This window comes from Zalophus californianus, chromosome 10 (genome assembly GCF_009762305.2).
Source record: "Zalophus californianus isolate mZalCal1 chromosome 10, mZalCal1.pri.v2, whole genome shotgun sequence".
In the NCBI taxonomy this organism is placed as follows: Eukaryota; Metazoa; Chordata; class Mammalia; order Carnivora; family Otariidae; genus Zalophus; species Zalophus californianus.
The window spans coordinates 62,757,820-62,785,532 of record NC_045604.1 but is presented as its reverse complement, the minus strand read 5'-3'; the positions used below and the strand labels follow the sequence as shown (position 1 = coordinate 62,785,532).

Below are 27,713 nucleotides of genomic sequence, written 5' to 3'. Positions count from 1 at the left end.
GTAAGCTAACCTTGATGCCAGGGTAATAACAGGGCTTCCTGCAGCATTCCCCGACCTTAAATGTAAGGCTCTGAAATTAATTACGAATTGTAGGTTTCAGACTCTAAAGGGATATGATGATTGGGGTTGCTGCATGGGGGTCACTTCCCTCACGTAGTTGCTGTAGCATGAATTCATATTTCCTTAGAATGATGATGAGACACCTTATATAAAGCAGAGTTGAAACATATGTATGACATTTAATAAGACAACAGATAAAGTCAAAATTTTGCTAAGATAACCCTTTATTCCCTATTAAAGAAGATAAAGCCTTAACATTCGGACATACAAAAACACACCGTGTGTCTGGTTTGAATAAACCAACTGTGAAACAGACATTGTGGAGACGGTCAAAGAAGTGTGGCTATGGGCTGGGCACTACAAGATATTAATCTGTTAATACTGTCAGGTGTGATGATGACATAGTGAGTACAAAAAAAAAATCCTTCATAGACGCAGGCTGAGGGATTCATTGGTGAAATATGAAATAACATCGTGTCTGAGATCTGCCTCAAATACTTCAGCAAAAGGAGCAACAGAAGAGGGAGACAGACACAGAGGATGTGGAAGAGAAGATGAAGAAACAGTGACAAAGATGATGAAGGAGGAGAGAAAAAACGTCAGCTAGAACAGGACTGGCAAAATGATGAACCTAGGTGATGCACGTGTGGGAATTCATTATAGCATTCTTTTTATGTTTTTCAATTCCCATAATGGACTCTGCGCGCGCGCGTGCGTCTGTGTGTGTACCTGTTGCCTACAAAAAAATTTCAAATAAAAACTAGGGCACAGATTTTTCATTCTCCTCCATACCAAATGTCTTTTTTTTCCCCTCAGGCTGGCAGGAGCGCTCTACGCTGAAGAGATACAAAGGAGTTGATGGGAAGGATAATCCGCCCATGGGCTCCTGACACAATATAAAAAAGAAAAGGAGAAAGTGGGAGGAAGAGATCGCTATTGTTCCTCCCCTAACCCTTCCTTCTAATTATGCCAGAGTCAAGGCTCGGGTCACAAAGAAAATGATTTTGGTGGTCAACCATTTGCCCTGTTTTATATACATCAAAAAAGCTCTTGTTCTGACCACATTCCAATCTCACAGTTTCCCACCTACTTTAAAAATGTATCGAGGCCAGATTAACAAAAATATGAACAAAATGACTATATTACAAGGAACGCTTTGTCTGTAAACCGGGAGATGGCCTTCTTGTTATGCTGAATTGCATGATGTGGGACACTTTAAAAAGTTACATACACTTTCTGTTATTATAAGTATTTCCGATAAATGCTCAACATGCACAGCTTTTAAAAAGTTGAATGTAAATTTCTCTCTTGAGTGCAGATGGTGGCCAAGCAAAGTAGCTCTTTGGTCTTCCAGACAGAAGGTCAGGTCATGGCTGAAAGACCAAAGAACAATTGCTGCTTTGCTCCTCCAGATCCACGGAATGAGACACCACCACTTTCCTTTCTGAAACTGTCTGCTCAATACAAAATGGTTACAAAGAGTACCTATAAGATGTCCTCACATTCTGTCCAAGAGAAAATGGTAACAAGCACATCCCATCGCAAACACCTTGTAACCATTCCGAGGTTTTATTCCTAACCCTCCGACCTCCTAAGAAGGCACATCTTTATCTAAAAACAACACTAGAAATCATTATGAAAACTGCTGTTTGACTAGTAAGCAGGAAATGTTTACAAATGAAAATGGCTCCTTTTAAAATCCTGCCACTTTGGCGTCCGCATCATTGCTGGTTAATTGCAACAAGCTAGAGCTCTGAAAGACAAATATTACAAATACTTCTGCACGTCATTCATTTACAAGTGATATGGTAATCTTACTATTCCGACAGTGTTTTGTCTCCCTAGAACATTATCCTATAATTTTAAATAACTCAGACACTCTTCTTATTTTTTTTCTAATTAGTCCAAGTTGTTATATTGGGCAGGTGCTATAGAATAATACAAAAGTATTTAACAATGCTAGCAAGCATACCAAGATGATACCCTTAAAAAAAAAAAAGTCATAATATATCAGGAAAGGAAAGGAAAGTTCTGTTTAGTTTGGTAGTGCTAGACCTTGGGCTGCTGATGGAAGATTTTCAATTCCACTATCAGGCACGCCCCCAACTGGATGCAATAAAATAGTTTCATTATCTGTACACATTAATAATGAAAATTCTGAAAATTAAAACTCATTAACACTCTGAATATAGTGGTACAAAAGCAGAATCTGATTCTGGTTGTTCAGATGTTAATTTAGTGCCAGGGATTTCAGCCATGACTTGGAAAACTTTTTCAAGTACTAAATTTCATTATCACTTTCATTTTTAATACTCCCCTATCATCTATTTACATCATCTGCATAGAAAGTTGACTGGGTTGAAAGGGAAAAGATGCTGGAAAGTACGATATAAAGCTATGAACTAGAAATATATTTGAAAAAAATTACTTTTAAGTTTACCTACTTTTCAATTGTGCTGAGTTTTTAAAAATACTGACACTGAGAACTCATTTTAATTGAATAGATTTATCAATCTACTTCCATTGAATATAAAGAATGAAAGCCTTTGATGTTCTGTACTGTAACACAAATATAGAAAACCCAAAATGAGTCTATTAGAACTGCCTCTCTCAAAACTTTATCCATGTCGTCAATTAAAATTGGAGTATCTACATGATCTCAACAAAGATATAACATAAAACATCTGTTCAACTGAAATGGGAGTAAGCAGCATTTTCCCCTAACATTTCTAATTTCCCTGTATTTAAGGCTTCTTGAGCAAACGTATTCATGGTTATCTTAGTTAAAACTGGTTTCGCTCTGCCAACAATCAATTTGATTGACATATTTACATATCAACTCATCTCATCTTACAAATTTTAAACTTTTTCACTTAAAATTGGATTCAAGTTGGCATCTTTCAAGAACTTTATGTACGTATATTTTAGGTTCAAACTGTGCATTAGGACATTTTTTTTTTTTACTTTTGTAAGTAATAGATACACATATCCAAATGTATATTTATGACCTGTCAGATTGAGATTTTATATGCATGCAGTTGTATTCTCACCATTTCATGTGAAAGGTGATAATTTTAGGCAACTACAAATGAAATTCTTGTAATAGTATAAACTGGATTGTTCCATTAGTTAGAAGCAATATAATAGAAATAAATAACTTACATCTTTAATTATGTCTTTAATCGTTGTAGTTACACTTGTCATCTCTTACCTCATCTTTAATTTCAAGATCCCTTTTAGTTTTGGTTCTGTACCCTCTGTGTTCCTTCTCTGCCTCATCCTTCTCCATTTTGGTTTTATTCAACTGATAGCGCATTTCCCCGCACACCTGTTAGATAGTAAAAACCAGATCAATAGCTGCGGGAATCTACCAGGCAATGCCTGCAATTAGATCTTTTGGTGCCCCCTAGAGGTCGTATAAATAAAATACAATAGAACTTTCCTAAGAACGGCATTTTCTGTTAGAATATTCAACGTATTCTGTTAAGATATGAAGGCAATATCAGGTACTACTGAGTTTAACAATTTCAAATTATGGTAAAGAAATGTATAACTAAGAAATTTAAGTAATGTGCCCAAATTTTTTTGTGTAAAATAACAGTTTCAATGGCACATTATCATTCAAAATGCATTATCATCTCTATTTTATATAGATAAAATCATTAATTAAAATATTAAGCTATGTGAATATTCATTCAAATTGTTGTGGTTTAAATAGACATTCTATACAGTAAAGTTTTCCTTTAAAGATTTGATCAGTTAGGCTTTTATTTAAGGAAATTTATAAAGGAATTTTTCTCTCTGCTAAGAGACTATATAGTATTTAGGTGTACAGTAGAACCCAGTATTTACTGTAATCTTTGTAGATAATGTCAATCTTAAGCACAGTGTGATGTATTTAAGTTGATAAACATTGGTAAAAGGCACAGACTGGAACCATTTATAACTGTAGCATTCAACTTAAAAGGAAAATATACATATAAGTGAAATGATTTTAACATATCATTAAATAATGAGTATACATAGCATCTTAAGAGTGTTGTGTATCATTCTTTATACAATTTTTTTTTTTCAATCCAGGGCCTCTACAGACAGGTAAAGAAATTTGGAAAATGCAATCAGTAGATAAATTTAAACAAAGAAATTATGAGCTTTTGAGATAACTGAGAACCTGCAGAGAGATTAATTAACACACAAGTCTGCTAATTCAGTCTCTGATATACAAATACAACTTTTTAAAAATCATGTATCATCTAAAGGTTATATAGTTGCTTGAAACTTTTTCCAATTTTGGTATTTCTCCAAAACTGATGATTAGAACTTCAGAAATTAGTTTTCATCATTATTGAGGTATTAGAATCTCATAAAACCTATATCTATCTCCCATGATCAAATAAAAAATACTTTGAAAAATAAAGAAATCTGTGTCTAAAGGTTATAGTGACAAGACAGAGGAAAGTCAGTAAGTTTCTCCCCAATGGCCCTCAAAATGCTAGAAAAAGAATAAAATTACAAAAAATTTGATTTGAAATTCAAATGCCTTGAATGTGTCAGAGCTGACCCCTCTCATTAAAAAAAAACTAGTAATTTACAAAAAGTTATTAATTCTAAGGCTAAATAAAGTTTAAAATTAAGAATGATAGAAAAAAATTAGAGGGGCCCAAATTTGCTTGCTTTCTTATTCTTATTCCAACCTATTTGATTTATATACATGAATGAAATGAAAAGAAAACCCAAATTGAAAATAGCAAAAAATTATAATTACCCAGCCATGGTGTTTCAAACTCAATACCAATACAAAATTATTGTTTATTATTATATGTCTAAGCATTGTTTTATTTAGAATTATTTCATCTCTTAATTTTATTTTTAAAGTTCCCTTGCCTTACTACTTTCACTTTAGCATCTGCTAAGTTTATCCATAACCCTTAAGGTTATCTAACATAAACGGGCAAAATTAAATTGAAGTGGAATGATATCTCAGGGTTGGAGCCACCGCGAGGCATGCTTCTGATGCTTGAGTCTTTCTGGACGGTTCTAAAGACAGAGGCGGTATCTTTCCTGTACACATTCCAACAGAAAGTTCTCTTCCCGCAATGGACTGGACACTCTCACCACCAGCTTTCCCCCATAAATCTGGATTAAGCAGGGCCAGCCCTCTATATCCGTTCCCTTACTGCTACCCCTACCCTCCACACAAACGCATTGATGGTATTGGCAAATATGGTATTTTAAAACTTTAACGTTAGCTAGCTTGAATTTTAGAAAACAAATGGAGAATTACAGGAATTGAAGGGAAAAACAAGAAGAAAATAGGTTTTGTTTCTTCCATATACTAAAGGTAATGTTAATTACTAAATTATAAGTAACAACGGCATTACAAATGTGTCAACATTTAGGGAAATATGTGGATAAGTAAAATGCAGCATGAAAAGGTATGCATTTCAAACAAAATCATCTGTGTAAATTGGTAAAAAGAAAACAATCGATTTAATTTATTACATCATGCATGCCTATATTTAGTTGCTTAGTTTTAAAGCAACTTATTGCCGAAATCCACATGGACTTTAGTGTTTCATAAATACGTGCCTTACAGTGACGAGCGAAGACTATAAACAATTTAGTTTTGGTTTACAAGTTTGTAAGGCCCATAGCACAGACACTGTGGTATTTTATTTTTTTTAAGATTTTATTTATTTGACACTGTGATATTTTAAAGTATAAATTTAGGGACCAATAAAATAAGACACTTAGTATTTGAGCCTTGATCTTAGAGACCAGGTCCGAAAAGGAATGGGAGGTGGAGAATTTTTTATGTTAAGCACACTCTTCATGTGGTAAATAAATCTCTTTTGCTATCATTGTGGAGACCAAAGCCATGCTTTCTCTGGCAAACATTTCTCCCATCTAATTTAGAAATATAAATTTGACCAAATATTCAATGATTAAAATAATGAAACTTGCTTATTGATAAGTCTGTCTCAGCCACTTAACCTTCAGTTCTTCCAGGACATTATTTGTGACAAATTCATCTTTTGTATTTGCAGCACCCATCAGAGGGCCTGCCAATAATAAGTAAATGCTGGCTTAATGACCATTATGTGGATCTTTACTATCTTAAATAACAAAACTTTTCCATTCCAAACTGCTTTCTGGGCTTTGTACATTGGGAAAAAATTTTAAACTAAAATCTCACATTGTACCTTTGTGACATCCATTTCCTTGGAAGTAAGCTGGTTTTGAACTTCCTCGAGTTGATTAATAGCTGAAGTCTTCTCTCTTGTAACCTTTTCAACCTGGGCCTCCAGTTGGGCAATATTTTGAGACAGGGACAACATCTATAAGAGGAAATAAAAGTCCTAAACAATAATGCCATTTGACCAAGTAAATATTAAGAACATTGATTACTCAGCCATAAAAAAGAATGAGAATTTGCCACATGCAACAACATGGATGGACCTAGAGAGTGTAATGCTAAGTGAAAGAAATCAGAGAAAGACAAAATACCATATGATTTCACTCATTTCTGGAATTTAAGAAAAAAAGGGAAAAAAGAGACAAAGAAACAAAAAGACACAGACTCTTAACTACAGAGAACAAACAGGTGGTTCCCAGAAGGGAGGTGGCTGGGGAGGGTGGGTGAAATAGATGAAGGGGATTCAGGGTACACTTATCCTGATGAGCACTGAGCAATGTATAGAACTGCTGAATCATTATATTGTACACCTGAGACTAATATAATACTATGTAAAAAAAAAATCTGGAATTAATGGGAGTCTCTGCATGGCTCCTGGGTTCACTCTTAAGTCATTTCTCTGTGAATTGGGTATGTCCGTTTTTCTACTTCCTCAACTCACCCATCCCCCATGACTTAAATATATACTTCCTTCTGATTCGTTCTCTGGTCTCTACCCTCATTTTGGGAAACACGTACAAGGTGATAAAAATCAAAGTTTGGGTTGAAACCTTAAGGTGATAATCATGTAAGTTGTGCAAGGGACTGACAGGAATAAATTTCAAAGGTGATGTCAAGAAATCAGAGAAGTCTGGGGAACCTGGGTGACTCAGTCAGTTGGGCATCAGACTCTTGACTTTGGCTCAGGTGATGATCTCAGCGTCCTGGGGTTGAGTCCCATGTTGGGTTCCCCGCTCAGCAGGGAGTCTGCTTGAGATTCTCTCCTCTCCCTCTCCATCTGCCCTTCCCCCAATGCGCTCTCTCTCAAATAAATAAATCTTTTTAAAAATGATTGAATCTTTAAAAAAGGGAAGTCTTAGACCCTTCTCCCACATGGAAGGATAAAAGGACATGGTGGGAGAGCTGGAGAGCCCCCATTCCCTAGCTACCCTCCTTCTTCCTCTCAGCCGTCACCCCTTCTCCTCAGGAAGGTTTCTATGACCGCTGGCTCCCAGCACAAAATAGGAGCCCTTCCCACACCCAAGGTTGCTATGCCCTGGGACAGCCATGCCTGCTGTTGGCAGCGGGCACCCATGGGCACAGATCGCTGCCCCAACCACCTCTCTATGTCTCCATCACACTGTAGCCTGCGACGTCTGCCCACTTCCAGCCTGGCACTTATCCCATTGTTTCGTTGTCTGTTTGCTCCCACAGACTACAAGTTCCTCGAGGGCATGTTCCTCAAGAGGCACCGAAGGTTTGATGAATGAACAGATCACTGGAATGAACGGCTTTTCGGAGGAACCATCCACTCTATGAGTGTCAGCTTCTTACTTTTTCTTCCCAGGGCGAGAAATGCTTTCTAGATCTCAGGTTTAACCTTTACAGTTCTTTATTTGCAATTACATTTTACTCTGCTTCAGGAAGTCAAAACTTCCTAGACTCTTAATTTCTTATTTGTATTGGCAGCTTTAAAGTGAAAAAGAAATGCTACCTTTCTAGAGAGGGAAACACAGAGAGATATCTATCAGTGTTTAATCTGTTACACAAGAGCTTGTAACAAAACTGAAAGAATATTTTAAATTTACTGTTGTACATGGACATGGGTGTGAATTCAGTTTTACAACTAAAATCAATAAGGCAAAGTTTGTGATAAAAATCAAGACTGCCTTTGAGTTATGTAACTAGCTCAAGTTGACACATATGAAAATAATGAGCCCTGGTAGCGATTTTCTAATTAAATGGTAGATGTATTAATTAACTTTTCCGGGGATTGTAGAGAATTGTACATTTGACTTATGGTTGTTTACATGTCCTTCTTATCATTAAAAGACTGACTAAAAATTTTAATTTGCACATAAAATTACTTTTGCTAACACCAGGCTACAAACTATCCTAATGCATATTGTAATCTGACCCCCAAATTGAAAGTCAAAAGAAATTAAATGCAACCAATAATGAGATTAATTTATATACTTAATTTTAAAAATTCAAGTTCATGAGTATCCATATTATGAAGCTTTTCCGGAAACAACAGCAGCGAACTTCAATTACCAGCTACTAAAAATCATACTTATGTGAAGCTATATCTTATGGTAAACATATTAACATCGGTGGTTTCTGAAGTAAATATGCAGACAGACATTCACTTGCTAATTGTAAATTCCAACTCGGTTTCTATTATAAGCATGTACCGAATCACACTCCTTCCATCTGATTCCCTCCCTCTGCCACCCATCACTTCTTTCCTCTGCCCACTACCTGTCTGCTCCCTCCTGTCACCCACTTCCTGAGGCCTCCACTCCTGTTGTCACACCTTCTTTTTCCCCTCGCCCACCATCTGGAAGTCAGCATTACACTGCAGGAGCTTCTCCATCCACATCTGTTGCGGAGACAGAAGTAGCACAGACAGCTGCAACACTGCTGGATGTCCAGGGCGTCGACATCAGGTAAGTCCTTTAAACTTTGACAGGGGCAAGCAAGAGACAAGGACACCCAGGCTGGGAGAGCTTGATGGAAATCTCTCGGCTGAAGCAGTCCCTAGTGGTCTGAACATGGTATAAAGTGGTACTCGCCATAGAACAGGTGCAAGAATGAAGGATTCTAGCCATGGACTATTATCAAGGGAACCAACTGAAAATAAAGTGCGGACCACATAGGGGGTGCTCACTAAATATGATAAATGACTGATTGAACTAACAAACTCAGGGGCTCAGAGCAGCCAAGGACCATAACTGAAGACAACAAACAAACTCACAGCAAGTACTGTTCATGGGGGGATGATTCAAAATCTGTCTAGGTAGAAGACATCTGCTCTCCTAGAACTTCCCACACACACGAAATTTAATGAGAACGAGTCAGGAGAGAGGAAAGAAGAAAACTAATAAAAAGAGAGGAAGAAAGTTTAAAAGTCTCACAAGCTTTCCTGACTGCTCGGAAAGGGGGTGGGGGGTGCTTGCTTTAGCCCTAACTACAGAGCTCTCACAACGTTAGGAGGAATTGCTCAGTCTCACTCTTAGACTAACATCATCTGCCAGGCAGTTGATACATATTCTCACTTTGCATCCCCCCTTGAAGGACATATTACACTCAATTAATTTTCAGTTGAAAAAAATGAGATTCAGAAAATTAAGGCATGTGCCTAAGTTCACTGAAGCTAATGAATAAAAAGTAAAGCCAGGCTTTATATTCAAATCTGTCTGCTTTACTCATACAGAGAAATCTATCCCATCAGGCAGCTTCTCTTTCTCTGGAATAAGAATGATAATAGCCTTTAGTTTCAAAGTTATTAAGTGTCCACTCTAGGCCAGGTATATTAGGCCCTTTTGAAACATTCTGATTTAATCCTACCAATTTCTTGAGTAGATCAACTCCATTTCTTACTCCTCTGACATGGGAGAGGTTAAACAAATTATTCAAGGTCACAGAAAGGTCAACCTGGATTCAACTCTAAATCTTTTGACTCCAAAGCCACTTACTACCATTTCCTGGTGAAAGCACCTGCCCGAGAGCTAGGACCACTCTCAGCTCTTCATTCAGTCACTTTATTTAGGGCAGGACCTTGAGATTCAATGCCAGCCAAGGGTTACTGTGGGCAAAACATAGCTGGTCTTTGCTGTGGATCTCATTCTCTGTCACACACACAATACACAATTCACAAAGTTACCCCCACTCCACGCCTCACTCTCGTTGGTTATAGCCAGCATTCCTCCCCCCATGCTCTGCATTTCTGAATCCTACCTACACTTTGAAACTCAGTTAAAACGCCACCTTCCTCACAAAATCTTCCATGATCTCTTGCAGACACAGACTGTCTGATCCTCTGAATAAACATCTTCGTCATACCTTTCCCTTGTACTACATTCATTCATTCATTCATTCATTCAACAAATATATGTGAAGAACATTTTATGAGAGTGGGATGTGCCAAGCAATGACGATGTTAACCAACCACACATTCAAAGGACTCATAGTAAATTGGGGGAGACAAACAATTCAGTAAGAATTTGCAGTTAATTTAGTTATAGGAGCCCACAGAAGAGGCTCGCAACTCATCTCTGGGAGTAGGTGGTAACCAGAAGAACTCTGAAGGATCACTTAGAGAGGGCATGGAGCAGAGGATTCCTCTAGGCAAGGGGCAAGGCATGTGCAAAATCCTAAAATGAAAACACAGTATGGCAGATTGGCATGTCTGTGTTGGAGCTAGTGCAGTAGGTCAGCATGGTGTCAAAACCAGGAAGAAAAGTGGAGGGAGATGAGACTGGAGAGCCAAAGAGAGGAAGAGAAATGTAGAATTTTCATGTGATGCTAAAGGATCCTAAATTTTATCCAAGGGGCTGTAAGGAGACATGAAAGGATTTTAAAGCAAGAGACTGACATATTGACGTATTCATTTGAGAAAGATCATCCCGGCTGTGGCTTAGACGAGAAGGAGGTGAGACCAGAAGCAAGGAGAGGGCTTGGGGCTAGAAATCATCCAGGGGTGAGGTATGGATAGCAGTGGGCTGGAGAGACAGGGCAATGGAAAATTCCTAGGCACCTGAATCTCTAGATTTTGGTGACATAACGATGAGTAGGGTGAGGGAGAGAAAAGACCCAAGAATGCCAGCAAAATTTGGGGGTTGGGCAACCCCCTGGGAGAGGGAAGATGGGAAGTGAAGCTGGTTTGGGAGCTCACTAGAGAGCTGAGGATTTAGGAATCGATTCCATATACATGAAACTGGGAGCCGCAGTAATGCCAAAGACCCCGAAATCTAAAGCTCTCTGCTAAACTCTAGAACTTTCCATCAAGCTGTTTTCTGGATGTGTTTCCTTGTCTCAAAGGCACTTTAAACTCAGAGCAAACTAAAAGGCACACATCATCATTCTGTCAAATCAAGAATATAGATCCAAAGGAATCAAGGAAAGAGAATCTTTTAAAGGGAGTAAGAACTAAAAAATATTCCCTAAAAAATAGCACTAGGAGGGCTCCAGTGTACATAATGAGACAACACGTACAGACAAACCTTTCAAGAAATGTGCCCATTATGGGGAAAAGCAAGGAGGGCCATGGAATTACTGAGGTGGCTTCCAACCTTGGCTGCACATTGGAATCACCTGGACAACTTTAAAAATACTGACACCTGAATCCTACCCACAGCTATTTACACATCTCGGTTGGGGATGCAGATTGGGCAGGAAGGTTTTTGGAGCCTCTGTGGAGCCAAGATTGAGAACCACTGGATTGGAAGATTGTTTCTTTCAATGGATGACAGAAACTTGTGCAGATTCTCCTCATAAGGAAGAGGATTCAGCGGGGGAGGAGAATGGAAATGACATCCCTGCGGGGCGCCTGGCTGGCTCAGTCAGTTGAGCACCCGACTCTTGCTTTCAGCTCAGGTCATGATCTCAGGGTCTTGGGATCAAGCCCCACGATGGGCTCTGCACTCAGCTCAGAATCTGCTTGTCCTTCTCCCTCCCCCTCAGCCCCACCCCCCTCTCAAATAAATAAATAAAATCTTTAAATTAAAAAAAAGAAAGAAAGAAAGGACCTCCCTGAGGTGGAGGAAGAGAATGGAACCCAGAGCAAGGGGAATGAATTAGCGTGAGGCTTCTCCTGTTCTGACACGGTTGGGGTGCTGGTGAAATTTTACTTGAAGTCTCAGGTAAGGGGGATGATAAATAGTTGAAGTTTTCAGTTTTCTTCGTTAGGTAAGTAAGGCTCTCTGCTGATAATGAGGGGAACGATGGTATAGTAGAGAATTTGAGCAGAATAAAAGTGATTTAAAATAGTCCTTGAAAATGGGCCCAAGATACCATCATTGCCACCTGGACTAGGATAATTACCTCCCACCTGATCTCCAGGCATTTATTCTGATTTTCCTTCCAATCTCTTGACAGATGGTACTTCTCAAATATAAATGGCATCATGACGCTGCCCAATTTAAAGTCGTTCGATGGTTTTCCATTAGTTTCTGGATAAAATTTAAAATCTTTCACATGCATTTTAAGGCCATTCATGCTTTGGTCTCTACATACTACTCCAAACTCATCTCCCGCTACTGTCCCCACTTCCTATGCTCCAGTCACCTGGGCCTTCTTTAAATTCCTAAAAAGTATGATGCTCTTTAGCTTCAGTGTCTGGGGGGTGTCGTTTCCCTGGGTTTGGATCTCTTCCCCTCAACTCTTCACCTGACTGCTCCTACTCAACCCTGCTGAGTCTCGTTTTCAAAATCTCTTTCATAGGACAGTCTTTCACGACCACCTGGACTTGGTCAGAGTGCCTGTTACATACTCCCATGGTACCCTATGCTGTACTTCCTTGCCTTTATCACAGTAACTACAAACTCACTCAGGGAAGTCTGTGTCCAATGTCTTCCTCTTCCCTCCTCTGGAAGCAGGACTGCACACTCCCAGGCCCTCCAGTTACTTTCTGTTGAATGCGGAATGAACGGGGCAGAGGAATGCACGGCGGGACTGCTGAAGCAGCAGGAGCACCAGGGACACTAGGGTCATGATGCACAGGGGTGCCGTCTGCAAGGCTCAGATTGCCCATCCAGGCCAGAGAAGGCAGATGGTTCAACTGACATAGAGTGAGGTTCTGACAGGCGCCATTTTTCTAAAGACTAAGACAAGGGAGTTTACAGTAAATGCCTCAGACACCCATAAGCCTTAAAATCCCCTCGACAGAACTTGTGATTTTTCTCTTTATATATCCTCAGGATTCACATTGTCTTGCACATAGAAGATACTCAGTAGATACGTGCTGAATAATGTAATTATCACACACTGGAATATTATAATAACAAAGCATTCAGGGTATAAGCTGCGAGTCACTTTAAAAACAAAACAAAACATGTAACAGCTGCCTTGGTTATTTTATGGACCCCATCTTGCTCAGTGTTTACTCTATTGTAGCAACTTTAAAGATTTATTTATTTATTTTAGAGAGAGAGTGAGATAGCGTGTGAGCTGGGGGGAGGGGGAGGGAGAGGGAGAGAGAATCCCAAGCAGACTCCACACTGAGCGCGGAGCCCAACTTGGGCCTCCATCTCAGGACCCTGAGATCGTGACCTGACCAAAACCAAGAGTCAGACACTTAACTGACTGAAGCACAGGCGCCTGCATTGCAGCAACTTTAAAGCTAGGTTTCAATTCTGTATTCCAGTTTATTACTGTTTTCCAAACACTGCCCATTTCATGTTAGCTGTTCCTTTTGCCTTTCATCTCTTCCTTCCATGTGTTCATCTGGTTTTGTTCATTATTCATCATGCAATTTGTCAGAACCTACTTGTTACAGTGTATATAATTATTTTTTCTCGGTTACTTGGTTTCTTACACATGTTTCATCTTCTACAGGTCTAATTTGAGAGTGTGGGAATATGGTGGGGGAGTCATCTCTCCTGGATTTAGCCCAGGTTGAAATAAAATCTGGATATCTGCAGAGCACCTGCTTTTCTCTAACAAACATGAGAGAAGGAATCAAACAGAATGGTGGGATCAAAGTATAATTTTACAGTTTCCTATCATGGAATCAATTGATTATTTTACTCAGAGAGGTCCAAGAATATAACTTTTCTTGAGAAATACATGGAAAAATGGAAAATTTTTATGAACTCTAAATTATAAGCAACTGACTATTTACAAGGTTTTTAAAATTGAGTGTTCATTCAAGAATGGCAGCCTACAGCATCATCAGTCACATCACCACAAACATTTCTGCCGCAGCGGGTAACAAAGTGAATCCGAAAGTACCTTTGACCTCACGTCTTCCCTTTCTTTTGTTATTTCCTTTCTCATTGCCTCTTTCTCAAGGGCCCTTTTCTCTTGCTGAGACGCGAGTTCTTTTTCAAGACGCTCTGTCTGTCTCTCCAGTTGATTCTTCAACTGCTCACACTGGATTAAAGCCTGCCAGAGTTAAGACGGAGTGAAATGGGGCCTCAGAATTTGCAAAAATGAGAGGAAAATGAGACAATTAAGCTTTAATTTTCTTTAAAATCATCACAAGTCACTGTAAAGCCCATTAGAATAATTTTATATTTGTCAATACCACTTATAGAACTAAAATACTATTCAAATGGTACATTTATTAACACACTTCAATTTTCACAATTAAGACTATATTAACGAAGCAACTAAGAAAACTCAGGTAAATGGACCCCGATGAAGACCACAGATGAATCCAAATTTTGAAAAACGGCACCAGAGAAATCAAGTGTTCTAATATTTTTCAATTATATAGCATGTCTATACTAAATGAAATATATAAGTATCCAATTTAACTGACTTTTCATTTGCTTATGGTTAAAAATTAGTGAAATGCTTCAAAATTTAAAATGAAATGTACCTGTTATGATATACAGGCATCTATTTTTAACATTATCAAATAATCAAGTTCCCTTAAATATAACTAAGATAAGATTTAGTTCACTCTCCTTCCAAACATAACAAAAGTAAAAATTACATAATAATAAAAAGTTTAGATAAAAAAAGACTCAAAACAATATTTACTCCCTAGTTTCACGAAATGGAAAGTGCCATCTCTCACTGCTGGTAATTTGTTAAGTCCATAATTATTCTTTAGTCTCGATTTCCACTCTGAATTTCTAGAAGTAAAATCCTTCTAACTTCCTTTTAACTACATCCACAGTATCTTTATGCAAAATACCCAATAATAAACTAATCTCAAAATCCCAATTTTAAAAAACCCCAATAAAGGTAAGGTGCTTGACACAGAAAGTCTGAGTCATTCTATGCTGTATTAGTCTTCTCCCAGTGGCTTTTATCCAATATCCAGCCTTCACCTCATTCAAAACCACTATGTTCCTCCGAATTATCAACCAAGAAACCCAAGTCTCATATGACCTACAACCTTATAAGTATGAATCAAGTTATATATTTGATAGTCACACTTGTTAATGGTGAGGGAAGTGGTCTCAGTAAGCATTGCAAGTTCTATGCATAGCTTTGCTTCCCTCTGGTGAAAGCTATAATAAATACAGACAAATAATCTAGGGTATGTGAATCTGCTTCTCCTCATCTGGAAACCATTAAACCCTAATTTCTTTCAAATTCTTCTGGAAAGTTTCTGCACTCCTAGATATAAAATATGAGGGTAAAACTCAACTGTCTCAGATTAACTGACAAGCACATCCAGTGACTGAGAAATTATTCTCCTAGGGACTTGGTACCAAGTCCAATTCTAGGTGAGAATGTCTGTAAAATAAAATCTTCTATTAGATTTTAAAAGAATTGAAAAAGCATAGTTTTTCTATAATTTAAGCCCTTGTAACGTGAAACATTATGAATTTGAGATTTTTGTGCTTCATAACACAGTTGCTGTTGTGAAAAATATTTTAAACATTTTATTTCATTATTATTATATATTTTTTGAGAGAGAGCATGAGTGGGGGGTGGGGAGGGGCAGAGGGAGAGAATCTTTTTTTTTTTAAGACCTTATTAATTTATATGATAGAGAAAGAGAGAGAGCACAAGTAGGCAGAGCGGCAGGCAGAGAGAGAGGGAGAAGCAGGCTCTCTGCCGAGCAGGGAGCCCGAGGTGGGGCTCGATCCCAGGACCCTGGGATCACGACCTGAGCGTGAGCCACCCAGGCACCCCATGAAAAATACTTTATATGAACCTAATAAAAATCTTCATAACTTTCAAAGATCTTATACCCATGGCACGAAAGAATAAAATGATTATTGACTATAAACCAATATTTCCAATCAGAAGCTTTTTCATTGAACAAAAACTCAGGAGTCAACATTATTGAGCACAGGACAGTGGAAGGGACTGCTGAAGATCAAAGCGCAGGCTGACATGAAGAACAACCAAAGAACCAATCTCAAGAATTCAGTTAGTTCGGAAACAAGGAACAGTAAATGATCCTGACGGGAAAAGAGGCCTAACGCCAGCGTAAGATGATATAAACGAAAAGTATAAAGTACAAGGCAAGAACTTGTAAATCACTTAAAACCATTGCTGAAGCCTTCTCCCTCTTAGGACTGGCCACCATGGAGAGGTAATGATGAGGAGGTATGAGTAAAAGTAAGGACTTTTATTTGTCTTGATTTTAATATATACGCCTGATCCCAATGAAGAAAATATGAAGGATCAGTAACACTTGGATTTAGAGAAGCGATTTAATCTTTCTAAAGATAGCTTTCTTACTGTGGACCTCACGCACTAGAAGGTCAAGGGGAAATAAACAAATATTTATACACTCTTTCCATTAAAGCTTTACCTTACAAAAAAAAAAAGAATTTATTTATTTATTAGAGAGAGAGAGAGAGAGCACAAGCAGGGGGAGTGGCAGAGGGAGAGAAAGAAGCAGACTCCCCGCTGAGCAGGGAGCCCAAGGAGGACTGGGGGCTCAATCCCAGGACCCTGGGATCACAACATGAGCAGAAGGCAGATGCTTAACCCACTGAGCCACCCAGGCACCCCAAAGCTTTACCTTTTCATTCCAGGTCTCCCTCTCCCAGTTTCCAGAATCCCAGCTGATCCAGTACTACCTGATTCTGCTTGTCTAACCATTCCATAAAAGCATAATTGAATTCTCACAAGCGACGTCAGTAAATGGTCAGTTACAGCTTCAGAGAGGCCCAAGTTGATCTGGGGGCCTGCATCTGCCATTTCTCCCAGTGGTTCCCAAGGGGGTAGCTTCTTTCTTTCCCTGAGCACAGCCCCTTTTTGGTGGAAGTGGTTGTTGCTCTTGAGAAGTTGAGGGAATTAGACTATTCCCCCACCCAACTGATTCAATCCTCAAGGGACCTTTTCTCTTCTGAGAAATTTCTTTAATTGTGGTTATTCTATGCTGGCCACATTAATACATTATTCAAAACATAATTTACTGGACTTGATATTCCCAGCCCTAGTTTTATTAAACCAACAAGTATGGGTTGCTGTCTTAATGGGGCCAAAACATTTTCTGTAACAAATTTATATCTAGTCAACTCAATTTTTTAAAATAGGAAACCTATTTTAGGACATATGAAAGTCCTTCCCAAGTGCTAGGGCTAGGTTTCTAGAAATCCTTGTGATCAAAGAATTCACAATTCTAGAATTAAAGACCTTAGGAGAAATAACAAAATTCACACTTAAAAATTTAAATTTAAAATTCACATAAAAACTTATGAAAATGTTTTCATTTTTATGAACTATAGCCCACAAAACTAAAATGCTGTCAATATGTTTTAAGCAGGTAACTTATAAATAATGATAACTATTGATTTTTAATTTATAAACTCTTGCTTGCTAGAAACCTATCAGTCAGTCTGGCCCTATCTCCCATTTTCAAGATGCTTGTAATTTGTTTTGTGGCAGACAATGTACATATCAAGAAGCGATGGGGCACCTGGGTGGCTCAGTTGGTTAAGCGTCTGGCTCTTGATTTTGGCTCAGGTCATGATCTCAGGGTCCTGAGCTCGAATCCCATGAAAGGCTCCCCATTGAGCGTGGAGCTTGCCTAAGATTCTCTCCCTCGCCTTCTGCTCCTTCCTGCCCCACACCCTACTTGCTCAATTTCTCTCTCTCTCTCAAAAAGAAAAAATAAAAAGCATTATATTCTCTGCCTGTACTTGCAGTCAAATGACCAAATGTCTTGATCTTTTTACTTTAGGTTTCTAATTTTTGCCTTTCTGATTCTTCTATAGTCTAAGAAAAAGAATAATTTAGAAAGGAAAATGAAAGTTTTGGGGACATTTATTCAACCTCCCGGGTTTTTTTTTTTTTTTTTTTTAAATCTTCCCTTGGAGGGTTATCTCATAAATACAGTCATGATAACTTCATGCTAAAGCCAACAATTTCCCTTAAAATAGAAGCAAGCAGGTCTGAGGGCTGGTTAACCTTTTCATGTTGTAGCTTTACCAAGGCATCACTGCAAAACCTCTGCTTTTCCAGCCTCATTTATATTGAGGATATTTTTTTCCTCTTTTAAAATGATCCCTGGTTGGAATGGCTTACAATTTTCAGAGAAAATCAAAACCATTTATTGATCACTCACCATGTGCCAGATACTTTGCTAAATGGCTTACATGAATTTATTTAACACTCTCACTAAATTTTAATAGTTCTTATCACTCAGCTGAGTGAAGAAACTGAGCAGCTCTGAGACATTAAGTAACTTGCCCAGGATCACAGACCTAAAAAGTGGCAGAGTAGAGATCTGAGCCAGGGTGGTTCTACAGCTGAATGGTATTATAGCTTTCTCGTGTTATAGATCTATTACCTTATAAAATCCTCAGGTGTTTTTACTGCCATAGTCAATGTAAGTATAGAATATAAAATAATTCCCCATGTGCATTTACTTAGCATGCAATGTGCAAATGTGAACACTAGATGGCAACAAATGTCAAGGAACTATAAGAACAAAGTACCCATTTCATGAGCTCAAAGATCAAGTAGTTGGTTTCAAAATTAAAATATGGATGCCATTTTACTTTTTTACTCTCAGAAAGCAAAATTCCTATTATGTTTTAACATACTTGAGATAAATGCTAGTAGATGTGCACTGTATTTCGTAAACTGCACAGAAATCAGTTCTTGCGTTATTATTAATTCAAGGAAAAATGCTTTAGATTCACAATACACAATAGCTTCTTTTGTTCTTAACTGTTAAATTTTTAAAAGCACTAATTGCACTTATTACCTGCCTTTTAAGGTCTTTTGGTAGTGGGGCACCTGGGTGGCTCAGTTAAGCGTCTGCCTTCAGCTCAGGTCATGATCCCAGGGTCCTAGGATAGAGCCCTGCATCAGGCTCCCTTCTCAGTGGTCTGCTTCTCCCTCTCTCTCTCCTGCTTCTTGTGCTCTCTCTCTCTAACCCCCCATCAAATAAATAAATTTTTAAAAAATCTTTAAAAAAAATAAGGTATTTTGTTGGTGAGAGCTATGTAAACAGCTACCAAAATGATATCAGCTCAGTCAGAATACGGAGGAGGAAGAGATTAATTCAAGCAAGAAAGGGCTGGGGCAAACTTTGGGGAAGACTGCTGTCTGGGTTGAGCCCCAAGGTTGAATAGATAGATCAGTACATTGCTGTAAAGTATAGTGTCAGCAAATTCATGGTCACATTCAGGAAGGTCACATTCCTGACCTTGTAAGTCACATTCAGGAAACAGCACAGGTCATAGGAAAGAGTGTAGTGAAAAATAAGGATAGAAAAGTTAGGGTGGGGCCATACTGTGAAAGATCTGGAAGGTCATGCTTTCATTCTACTGCAAGAGGGGAGATACTCGAACAGGCAGAGTTACAATTGAGGGGGACTTTGGCAGCAATGGGAAAGATATGCTGGAACTGGAAGAGGCCTGAGCAAGACCAACAGAAGTCTATTGTGATCATCTATGCAGGCCTAACTGGGATGCAAAGGGTGGGCAGAGTTTAAGAAGGGACCCCAAAGCCCCAAAGACAGAGGGATAGCTTGGCAGCTGATTGGATGTTGAGAGTGTGGGATGGGGAGGGGCCAAGATATTTTAAAGGCTGCGAGCCAGGGTTGCTGCTAAAATGAGGATGCCATCATCTGAGAAAAAGAACACAGACAATGGGAGAAGGAGAAGGAGTGGTGGACAAGAAGATGGAGAGGAGCAGTAACTTGGTAGATTTTCAGATGCTAACAGAATGTCATACATAATCAGAGGTCTAGCAGCAGCAAGAAATGTAGGTCTGGTGCTCAAGAAAGCTGTTAGAGCTAAAGGCACAAAGCAGGGGTGTTCAAATGCAGGGAATGTTCTGGATATGACAGGGGAGACAAATTCCTGGAAATGAGGACAACGCAGGTGGAAGGCTATGAACTACTAATTATGTCTAAGACTTGTGGAAAACAAGTGAAAAGAGATGGAGAAGAGTAGATAAGAGCAATACAAAAAGAACCCATGGGAGTAAATGTCAGATAAATCGAGGGGAAAAGATGACTTGTTATGATAGAACAGCCAATGGCTTCCAAGACAGCAGAGTCGGGAGTCGAATGAAGATGGAGATGACGTCACTGGGCTTAGTAATCAGGAAGTGACTGGTGACCATTAATTAAGTGAGCAATTCAGCAGCATGAAGTCAGACTGCAATTTATTGCAAGCCTGACTGCAGTGTGCTCAGAAGTGAATGGAATGCTGCAACAGTGGACACTCATTTTGAAAGGTCTGCCGGTGAAATGGTGGCAAGAAGTTAGTGGATGAAGTGGAAGCTGATCATGTGAAGGCTGCCTGTTGTTTGTTTAAACAAGAATAACAGCTGGAGATGGATGAAGAGGGAAACAGGGGAGGGAGGGACTGAAGATACAAGAAGATGTGAAGACAAATGGGTAGGAGACTTCAGTAACTTAGAGAAAGAGATTTCATCTTGGGAAGTAAGAGGGCCAGATAAGCAAGGAAAAATGAGTAGAAGACACGTCTGAGAGATGAGAAGATGTTGAAGAGGCTCTTGTCAGTTGGCTGTGATATCAGTAATGCAGGTCAGCTACCGAGTGAGGAGCTAACAGCGGAGTTGGGGACGTACAGAAAGTGGAATTCCTGCCTATGGTACAGAAAGTGGCCAACTGCAAAGAAAAGAACTGCTAAATAGTACTTCTAACCACTGAGGATGACCAGTATCAGTCTCCTGTGGAATTCATTCTGTGGCTTTCTTCAGCATCACTTGAAAGGCTGAAAGTAGCAATAGGAAAAAAAAAATGTGTGATTGAGGCTCCGCTGGGCACTGGCCATGGGGGTAAACTGGAAAGATAAGAATAAAAGAATTCTAGAGTGTTACTGAAAACAGATTATAATTCCCTTAGGGGATATTTTCTGAGAACCTATTACATGCCATGCACTATGCTAGATGCTAAAGATTTACTGGTGATCAAGATGGGTAAGTTCCTTCCTATCAGAGATTTTAAAGTCTAATGAAAGGGGCAACTAGGTGGTTCAGTCAGTTAAGCGTCTAAGTCTTGATTTTGGCTCAGGTCATGATCTCAGGGTCATGAGATAGAGTCCCATGTTGGGCTCCCCAGTGAGTGTGGAGCCTGCTTGGGGTTCTCTCTCTCTCCCTCTGCCTCTCCCCCGCCATGCACACATGTGCATGCACACTCTAAATAAATAAATAAAAAGTTTAATGAAAGATAAAGACATAAGGAAGAATAATACTGATGAATGCTGTATGTAATGGGGAGTAGTTCTTACCTGGGGGCAATTCAGCATGCATGCACACATATACACACACATGCACATGGACATATGCACGCACGTGCACGCACACGCACACGCATGCACACGTGCACACATGCACATGTGCACATGCACACACACGCATGCACATGGACATACGAACGCACATACACACGCACACATGCACACACATGCACACACGTATACACACATATGCACGCTCACATATACACACATGCACACGTGCCCATATACACATGCATGAATATAGACATATGCACGCACATGCACACATGCACACACTCATATACACACATAGGCACACGCACACATATACAAATGCATGCACATAGACATATGCACGCACATGCACATACGCACACGTGCACATGCACATGCACACACACGCACATACATAGGCACACACACATGCACGCACATGCACACGCACATATACACACATAGGCACACAATACACATACACACATGCAAATAGACATGCATGCACATGCACACATACACACACATGCACATAGACATGCACGCACATGCACACACACAGGCATGCGCACATATACACTACGCATGCACACGGACATAGGCACGCACATGCACACACACGCGCGCACATATACATACATGCACGCACACGTGCACATGCACAGACGCACACGTGCACATATACACACATAGGCACACGTGCACACACATGCACACGTGCACATGCACACACACATGCACGCACATGCACACACACATGCACATGCACACAAACATGCACACACACCCGTGGGAACCCCTCACAATATATGGAGACATCTCTGGTTGCCAGAACTTGGGGAAGGGGAAGTATGCTACCGGCATCTAGTGAATAGAGGCCAGAGAGGCTGCTAAAAATCCTATGATGTGCAGGCCATACAAGCTCTAAAACAAAGAATTATGTAGTCCAAAATGTCAATAGTGCCACGGTTGAGAAGCCTTGCTATGAAGACACATAAGAGGTATATCAAGTCTAGGCATGGGAGATCAGAGATTTTCTAGAGAGAGCAGCAGACCTGAAAGATGGAGAAAATACCTAGGTGGGGAGTGAGGAATTTGCATGGCAGGTCCAAACACCCAGGGGCTGTAACAGAAGCGCAAAACCAGGGCAGTAGTAGCCGTCACCATCAGAGGCGCTAGCTCTTGAGGAAATACTTTGTGCCAGAGTTTCTACAACATAATGGATACACATTTTAAAATGGAGTCCTTGGGGCGCCTGGGTGGCTCAGTCGGTGAAGAGTCTGCCTTCGGCTCAGGTCATGATCCCAGGGTCTTGGGATGGAGTCCCACATCGGGCTCCCTGCTTGGCGGGGAGCCTGCTTCTCTCTCTGCCCACTCCCCACCCCCACCACCCAGCTCTGCTCACTTGCTTTCTCTCTCTCTCTCTGATAAATAAAATCTTTAAAAGTATAAATAAAATAAAATGCAGTCCTCACTAACAATCCTCTAAGTCAGATATTACTTCCATTTGACAGATGAGGAAAAACTGCAGCCTGGGGAATTAAGTAAGCTGTCCTAGGTCACCCAGCTGGGGAAATGGTGCAGCTGAGAGTTGAACTGAGGTCTGCTAACTCTAACAAAGACCTCACCCAACCCCTAAAGTCGACTGCCTTTCCAAGCTGACAGGGGCCGAGTCTGTTGGAGGACAGTACTAACGAAGCCCATGCCAGACCGCAGAAGTATGCCAAAGGGCTTAGAGACTGTCCTGAGGCAGTGGGCAATCTGAGACAGATTGGAAATCGAAGAATCACAGGATCAAATCTGCCTCGAAGAAAGGTCCCTTCTGGCTGCAGTGCAGTGTAGGGAACGCAGCAAAGGAAAAGGATGTTGTAATTCATAAACCCAGAGATAACGGTGTCCTGAACAAGAAAGGTGACAGTGAGGAAAGAATTCAAGAAGAGTTCAGAAACTAAGATTTGTACTTAGTGATTGGAGGGAGGTCAGCATGAAGGAGAGAATGGCAACCAGCTTTCAGGTCAGGGACGGTGGTGGACAGAGGTGCTGTCCCAAAGAGAGCGCAGCAGCACTGGGGAGCAAATGTCGTGAGTTCAGTTGGGGATGTAAAGTTCATATTTAAATGGAAGGGGGGGGGGGCGCCTGGGTGGTGCGGTCAGTTAAGCGTCTGACTCTTGATTTCGGCTTGGGTCGTGATCTCAGGATCATGGGATCAAGCCCTGAGTCAGGCTCTGTGCTCAGCAGGGAGTCTGCTTGAGATTCTCTCTCTCTCTCCCCCTCCTTCTGCCCACCCCCGGCGCTTGCGCACGTGCTCTTTCTCAAATAAATAAATGTTTATAAATGAAGGAAGGAAGGAACGGAGGAAGGAAGGAAATGGAATGGAACGGGAGAAGAAGAAGACCAACCTGGACACAATAGATAAAACAAGACAGGAGAGGAGACTGAAGAAGCAGAGGCAGGAATGAGGACACTGAGGAGGTTTAATGGTGATAGGGAGGCAGAGGGAAGCACTGGGCAGAGGTAGCAGATGCAGAGTTCGAGACACCATGGACACGTCGGTTCAGGTGACAGTTACTGTAGGAGAGGGGAGATGTTAGAGGTGAGCAAGCCCAAGTGTGTTGGGACCATGGTGTTGCATGTATTAACAACATGGATGTAGAAAGCTTTCAGGATGATCAAAGGAGGTAGGCGGAGGGTTCTGTGGACTGAATGTGCCCCCCCAAATTCATGTGTTGAAACCTAAACCCCAATGCGATGGTATTAGGATGTTTGGCCTTTGGGAGGTGATTAGGTCCTTAGGATGGAGCCCTCATGAATAGGATTAGTGCCCTTATAAAAGAGGTCCCAGAGAGCTCCCTCACCCCCTTGGCCATGTGAGGCCACAGAGCAAGAAGACAGCCAACTATGAACCAGGAAGCATGCCCTCCCCAGTCACCAGCTCTGCTGGTGCCTTCATCTTGGACTCCCCAGCCCTCAGAACTGTGAGAAATAAATGTTTGCTGTTGAAGCCGGTCAGGCTATGGTATTTTTGTTCTAGCAGTCTGAGCAGACGAAGACGAGGGGGAAAAGGGTCAGATGCTAATGCTCTTAAAAGGAGTCAAATAGCCAACAACTACTTTATAAACCCAAGTGATAACATGGATGAGTTTCTTTGAAAAACAGTGTCAAATAGTGACACTGTGACAAATAGTGATTGAGAGTTTATATGGATTAAAATTAGGGAGAAGAGAGACCATGATGATTTCAAAGAGGACTGGTCACTAACGAAGAGGATAAAAGAAAGGCCTGGAACTGGCAATAAGGAGTGGAGTGCATGCTCATTCCTCCATTACAGCCAGATGAGATGATATGAGCAGCAAAGGGCCTTCACTGGAGGGCTTGAGGGTCACGGTATCATCGAGGGACAAGAGTTCAGTACAAATGAACAACCAGGAGTGTTTGAGGAAGACAAAGCCTATTAGGGAGTTTGGTCAGAATGGACATAAGTTTCAGAGGCATAGGGGCATTAGTCACGGAAGCAATGAGGGTCAGTGGTCTGGGAAGAGCCAGGGATGAACTGGGTAGAGACCAAGCAACAAGGAAGTGACTGAGGAGCTGACTATAGGGGTGAAGAGCCCCATACCTTAATAAAATACTGATGCTGAGGTGCAGCACCCAAACACAGCAATCAATCAACAAGAACCTCCTATGATTCAAAGTTGCCTGCAACACCACCTGATTATGAAGTGCTAACGATTATTGTCACTGTCATTCAGTGTGTATGACTTAGCATCCATGGATCCAGACCCATTCATAGCCAAATATGCTATTCAATACACATATATTATTTATTATCTGTGGCATGTCTGGACGTTCTCAACATTTTCCCAGGCAGAGGGGAGAAACATTTGTCAGCCATCATACATGAACTCATACGAATGGTGTTAAGGTTTTCACAGTGTTCAAAATTATCAGCAAATGAAGAGATGAAGTGTGCAAATCTCTCCACGCACTTTCCCACGTGGTACTACATTCTCTGACTAGTGATATAACAGAAAGATTTGCAGAGGAAGAAGAATTCTACCAGTAACTGTTTCATTTCACAAAGTCAACATTAACAGATTGGCATTCACTTTGCATGTTCGGAAGAAAGAGTTTAGTCATGGAAGAGTAACCACAGAAATACTTTGGAAAAGAAAACGGCAGTTACGGTGCGCCTTTATTTTGGTCTTCCGAGACTTGCCTTGGTTTTCTCGAAGTTGGCCTCTTCGGTCATCTGCATAGCCTGTTTCACCTGCTCATAAGCACTGGCTTCTCTTTGCTGTCCGTCTGTCAAGCTGCTCCTGACGGAGACCAGCGCAGACATTAAGTCATCCCTTTCCCTGTCAGCACAGAAAGAACATTTGAAACAAGACATGGTCAAATGATCATGTATTCATAAGTGAGGAAGAGAAAGGCATTAGCATGTGGTGGAAGAAGAGCCGGGGGGGGCCGGCTCGGCACATGGTAGAGCATGCCAAGAGAGAGACCTTTTGCCCTCCCTTGGTGAGGGCCAGGCAGAGCAGCCAGGAAGGCTGGGCATTCATGGCAGGGCTGCATCTGCATGGGACAATAACCTATTGTGGGGAGGACCACCCCACCGTGGGCTGCAGAGTAAAGCCCAGAAAAGAGGAAGTTCGTTTAAAAATTAGAAGGGTGGGGGGCTGGGAGAAAAAAGGAATAAGACAGAGAAGGCAAGGACTCTACCTCAAAGTGGAAGTTAACATGTTCAGGGGCTACTAAGGTCTTGTCTACACTGCTGACACCCCTCTCGTTTGTCTGAACAAATAGGTCTTTGCCTGTTGGTCTTCCTCCACAACCCCCTTTTCTGCCCTTCTCTTTCAATGAAATTCTTTCACCTACTTATGAACACGTTTCTTCTTTCAATGGGGAGGACTGCTGAATCCCTTAACTGCCCTGGTCACGCAGAGAACACTCAGGATTTAACAAAATCTCATCCCGCTGGCTTTGATCGCTGCCTGGCCCCACACCCTCATCAGCAATTCTCAGAAGTCCTCTAAGCTAACTATTTCTTGGGGATAGATGCGACCAGAAGCCAAAAAACTTTGGCATGTAAACTAGCAAAGATCCAATCTCATGGGTTAAATAAATCCCATAGAAGATTTTAGAATATTTGGAACTTATCCATTGGATAAAAATGATCACTAGACCAAAGAGAAAATGAAGTGGGAAACTTTCTATACACATACAAAGCAAAAAAAAAAAAAAAAAAAAAGTAAGTTGGACGTCTCTGTCTGCTATTCCACTCTTTGTTAAAGAGCTCAAGTTCTAAACTGTGGTTTCAAATTCAGTTCAAGTAACTGCTTGCAGTTTCCTTTTTTTTTGCCAAGTCCTAAACTACCAGGAAAGAGCCAACTCTGATTTTTTTTTAAGTTTAGCAACTTGAAGGAGAAATAATTTCAAAGGTTATAATCTGAGTTTGAGTTGCTTTCAGAATGAACCAGTGACACGATTTAAAAAAAATTTTTTTTTTTTTAGATCTTATTTATTTGACAGAGAGAGCAAAAGCAGGGGGAGCGGCAGAGGGAGAGGGAGAAGCAGACACCCCACTGAGCAGGGAGCCTGATGTGGGGCTCAATCCCAGGACCCCGGGATCATGGCCTGAGCCGAAGGCAGACGCTTAATTGACTGAGCCCCTAGGCACCCCTAAAAAAATCTCTTAAAGATAAAATAATTCAAACTATTTGTGGTATTTGGAAAGCACTCATATTTTAAGAAATATGTAATACTGAACAAAGTTACAATTATTAGCAGTTTCATAAAAGCCCGTTTTGTTTAAAAAAAAAAAGAATGGCTTCAACTATCGTAAAATTCATAAGAGCATAGTGATCTTCATTTTAGAATTTCCTGGTGTGTTTTGAATTGAGAAAAATAATTTACTCTTTCTTTTGTTCTAAAGGAAATGAAAATAGGAGTTAATTATTTTGATCAAATATAATCAAACACAATGATTATGTGAAAGAGTAGAAGAATCAAACTAAGGTTAAATCATTCTCGTTAAGTCAAACACAGATTACTTGAAGGCAAAGTGAATTTATATTTATTTGCATTTCAAAAAAGCTCTAACATAAAAGAGTACTAGCTTCATTGAGAATATGCAGTCCAACTAG

The 27,713-nt window shown here is 40.3% G+C and overlaps 1 protein-coding gene across 8 annotated transcripts in view; it reads right to left on the bottom strand.

The window, feature by feature from the left end:
- The window catches only part of SDCCAG8 (SHH signaling and ciliogenesis regulator SDCCAG8), a 232,566-nt gene that overhangs the window by 146,519 nt on the left and 58,334 nt on the right, over positions 1-27,713 (bottom strand). For all 8 annotated transcript variants that reach the window (XM_027610407.1, XM_027610401.2, XM_027610402.2 and 5 more), the window contains exons 9-12: positions 25,787-25,925; positions 14,189-14,341; positions 6,264-6,398; positions 3,272-3,388 (exon numbers count right to left, since the gene is read on the bottom strand). In XM_027610407.1, coding sequence (XP_027466208.1) covers positions 3,272-3,388; positions 6,264-6,398; positions 14,189-14,341; positions 25,787-25,925 — 544 coding nt within the window. The remainder of the gene's footprint in view (positions 1-3,271; positions 3,389-6,263; positions 6,399-14,188; positions 14,342-25,786; positions 25,926-27,713) is intronic.